Here is a 3,517-nt window from a genome sequence, read left to right as displayed (position 1 = left end):
CTTGAGCTTACATGTTTTAATCCTTTAGTTTTAGTTAATTAGGTCATTTTAGTTCTTTTATGTGTTTTCGTTGCTGCACTGGCCATGTGGAACCTCCTCTTCCTCCTATTTTGGTTCATCTGATGACACGCACATAACATACATTTATTCTATAAAAGACCTTGCCCACAAGGTCTGGAAATTTCTGCCGAAGGTCCTCCAAATCCTCCTATGTCGCCTCTTCTGTTGTCATCCCCTTCCATTGAATTAGAACTTCGGTAGCTGTACGATTCCCTTTTTTCTTCATCCTTCGTAAGAGAAGCTTCTCTAGTTCAGGGGTAAGAGTGCCTTCAGAGGTGAGAATGGGGAGTTGGTTTTGAGGTACCACATGAGCTCCAAGTTTCTGTTTAAGGCATGATACATGAAATACACGATGGATTTGAGAGTTCTAGGGAAGATCAAGCTTGTAAGCCACTGAACCAATCTTCTGTGTCACCATGAATGGTTCGTAGTACCTAGGAGAAAGCTTGAGATTTCTTCTAAGAGCCACTGTCATCTGTCTGTAGGGTCAGAGCCGTAGGTAGACCCAATTGCCCACTGCAAACTCTCGGAACAAACAATTTTGGTCCGCATAGCGTTTCATCTTGGTTTGTGCTTCCAGCAAATTCTCACTGATTAGAGCAAGAATAAGCTCTCTGCTTTTGAGTTCTTCATCAACTACTTGGACTCTAGTAGACCCCGGTTCATAGGGCAGTAGTCGTGGTGGGGGGTGTCCATACACTGCTTCGAAGGGGCTGAGCTTGGTGGATGTATGTGTGGAAGTGTTGTAAGCCCATTCAGCGAGGGAGAGCCAGTGCATCCAATCCTTAGGTCTGTCCCCTGTGAAACATCGCAAATATCCCTCCAATCCTTTGTTCATAATCTTTGTTTACCCATCCATTTGTGGGTAGTATGCTGAACTCATCAAGAGATCAATTCCACTCAAATGAAATAGCTCCTTCCAAAAATGACTAGTAAATACGGGGTCTCTATCACTAACAATGGTTTTGGGTAAACCATGAAGTTTGAAGATGTGATCCAGGAACAGCTTGGTCACAGTACTAGCTGAATAAGGATGAGAAAGTGGAATGAAATGGGCATACTTACTCAGCCTATCTACTACACCACCATCACCACATTTTTACCCAAAGAGTGAGGGAGCCCTTCAATGAAATCCATACTTACCTCAGTCCAATTTTGACTTGGAATGGGTAGTGGCTGTAGCAACCCAGTTGGACAAATGTTTTCTCTTTTGTTCCTCTGGCATACATCACATTCCCTGATGTACTTCCAAACCTCCTGTCGCATTCTAGGCCACTAAAATTCTTTTTTTAGCCTTGAGTAAGTCTTTTGTGTTCCCATATGTCCTGATAATGGACTGTCATGGAATTGTTGCAGGATTTGTTGTTGGAAGGTTGCTAGAGATCCCAAGTGAAGTCTTCCTTTATAAAAAAGGAAATCGTTTTGAAAATGATACTTCATTGGGTCTAGGATTCCTTGGTGGAATTGGGAAATCAATTGCTGGAGTTGGGGGTCATCTGAATACACCTTCTTTAACTCTGCCATCCAAGTTGGTCTGATTGTACTGATTGCTTGTGTTTGACCTGCGTCACTTGTATTTGCTTTATCACCATCTATCTCTAGCATTTTTGCTGGAAACTCTACCCGAGATAGAGCATCTGCTGCTCGATTCTCCCTTCCACTTTTGTATTCTACAGAAAAGTCGAACCCCAGGAGCTTAGAAATCCATTTCTGTTGTGCCAAAGTTCCCACCCTTTGCTCCAAAAGATATTTTAACGTCTGTTGATCGATCCTGACTGTAAAACTTTGCCCTAAGAGGTAGTGCCTCCATTTTCAGATAGCCATAACTAGAGCTAGTAATTCTTTCTCGTATGTGGAGAGAAAGAGATTCTTCCCTTTTAATCTTGACTTAGGGCCCGTTTGGGAGTGTGATTTCAATAAGTGCGATTTTAAAAATTGTGTTTTTAAAAATTGCGTTTTTAAAATTGCTATTTTTTAAAATCGCACAGGCGTTTGGTAAAACATACTAAAAAGTAATTTTTTTTATTAATTGAGTGTTTAGATAACATTAGCATATAATTGCGGTTTCATGACCAAATTACCAATAAGGATGAACAAGACAGAGAGGATGAAGAAAAAAAAAAAAAAAAAAAGAGAAAAGAAGGGTTTTAATATATTTTAGGTGAGTATTCTTGGTATTTTTTTCATTTCCGTTCTAAAAAAGGTAACTATTGCACCAAATATCTTTTTAATAGAAATCGTGATTTTGTTTTAAATTCGCACTTTTTCAAATAAGCACCCTCTAATCAGCTTATGGAAATCGCAGATTTTTTTGCGATTTTAAAATTTGCGTTTTTAAAATCGTAATCCCAAACACCCTAAAGTTGCGATTTGGTTTAAAATCGCAGATTATTTTTTTAAAAACGCACCCATAGATAAACCAAAGGCCTTCCTCCTTGCATCAAAACTGCTCCAATGCCTCCACCTAAAGCGTCGCACTCAATAACAAAAGGTTTAGTGAAATCTAGTAACCCTAAGACTGGAGGGGAGGCCATCACGTCCTTAAGTCTTTGGAAAGCTTCTTCAGCCTTTTCATTCCAACAAATTCTTTTCTTAAGAGAGCTGTCAGTGGTGCAATTACTCCTCCATATCCTTGAACAAACTTCCTGTAATAACCCGTTAGTCCCAAGAATCCTCTTAATGCCTTGGAATTCTTAGGGATTGGCCAACTGGTCATTGCTTCAATTTTGGTTGGATCTGTCTTAACTCCATCTTCAAATATTAGATGCCCTAGGTATTCCACCTCTAGACTTCCAAATGCACATTTGGATAGCTTAGTATACAATTTTTGATGTTGTAAAACTCCTAACATTGCCTTTAATGCCTTAGATGTTCTTTTAAGGTTTTGCTATAAACAAGTATGTCATCAAAGAATACTAGAACAAATTTCCTTAAATATGGCCTAAACACCTCATTCATTAGGCCCTGAAAGGTTGAGGGAACATTTGTAAGCCCAAAGGGCATTATTAGAAACTCATAGTGTCCCTCATGAGTCCTAAAGGCAATTTTTGACACATCATCGGGTTTCATTCTAATTTGATGATACCCAGATTTTAGGTCAAGTTTGGATAATACCACAGATCCATGTAGTTCATCAAGTAATTCATCAATGTTAGGAATGGGGTACTTATCTTTGATAGTCTCTTTGTTGAGGGCACAGTAGTCCACACACATTCGCCAACTTCCATCCGCCTTCCTTACTAACAGCACCGGAGATGAATATGGACTCTGACTTGGCCTTATAACTCCAGATATGAGCATCTCTCTTACCAATTTCTCGATCTCCTCCTTTTGGTAGTAAGGATATCTGTAGGGTCTGACACATGTAGGCTTAGCACCCTTATGGAGGATGATTTGGTGACCATGGCTTCTTGGGGGAGGTAATCCTGTGGGTTCTTTGAATACCTCTGGGAACTCA

The 3,517-nt window shown here is 39.9% G+C and overlaps 1 protein-coding gene across 1 annotated transcript; it reads right to left on the bottom strand.

Annotated features, from left to right (window-relative positions):
- Positions 1-547: 547 nt before the first annotated feature.
- LOC148585359 (uncharacterized) lies at positions 548-898 on the bottom strand. The gene has a single exon (XM_088516726.1). It carries the CDS (start codon positions 896-898, stop codon positions 548-550), a length of 351 nt encoding a protein of 116 aa, XP_088372852.1.
- Between the last annotated feature and the right edge of the window lie 2,619 nt (positions 899-3,517).

Source organism: Corylus avellana, chromosome 5 (assembly GCF_965113065.1).
Source record: "Corylus avellana chromosome 5, dhCorAvel1.hap1.2, whole genome shotgun sequence".
Taxonomy (NCBI): domain Eukaryota; kingdom Viridiplantae; phylum Streptophyta; class Magnoliopsida; order Fagales; family Betulaceae; genus Corylus; species Corylus avellana.
This window is presented reverse-complemented; position numbering and strand designations above follow the sequence as displayed.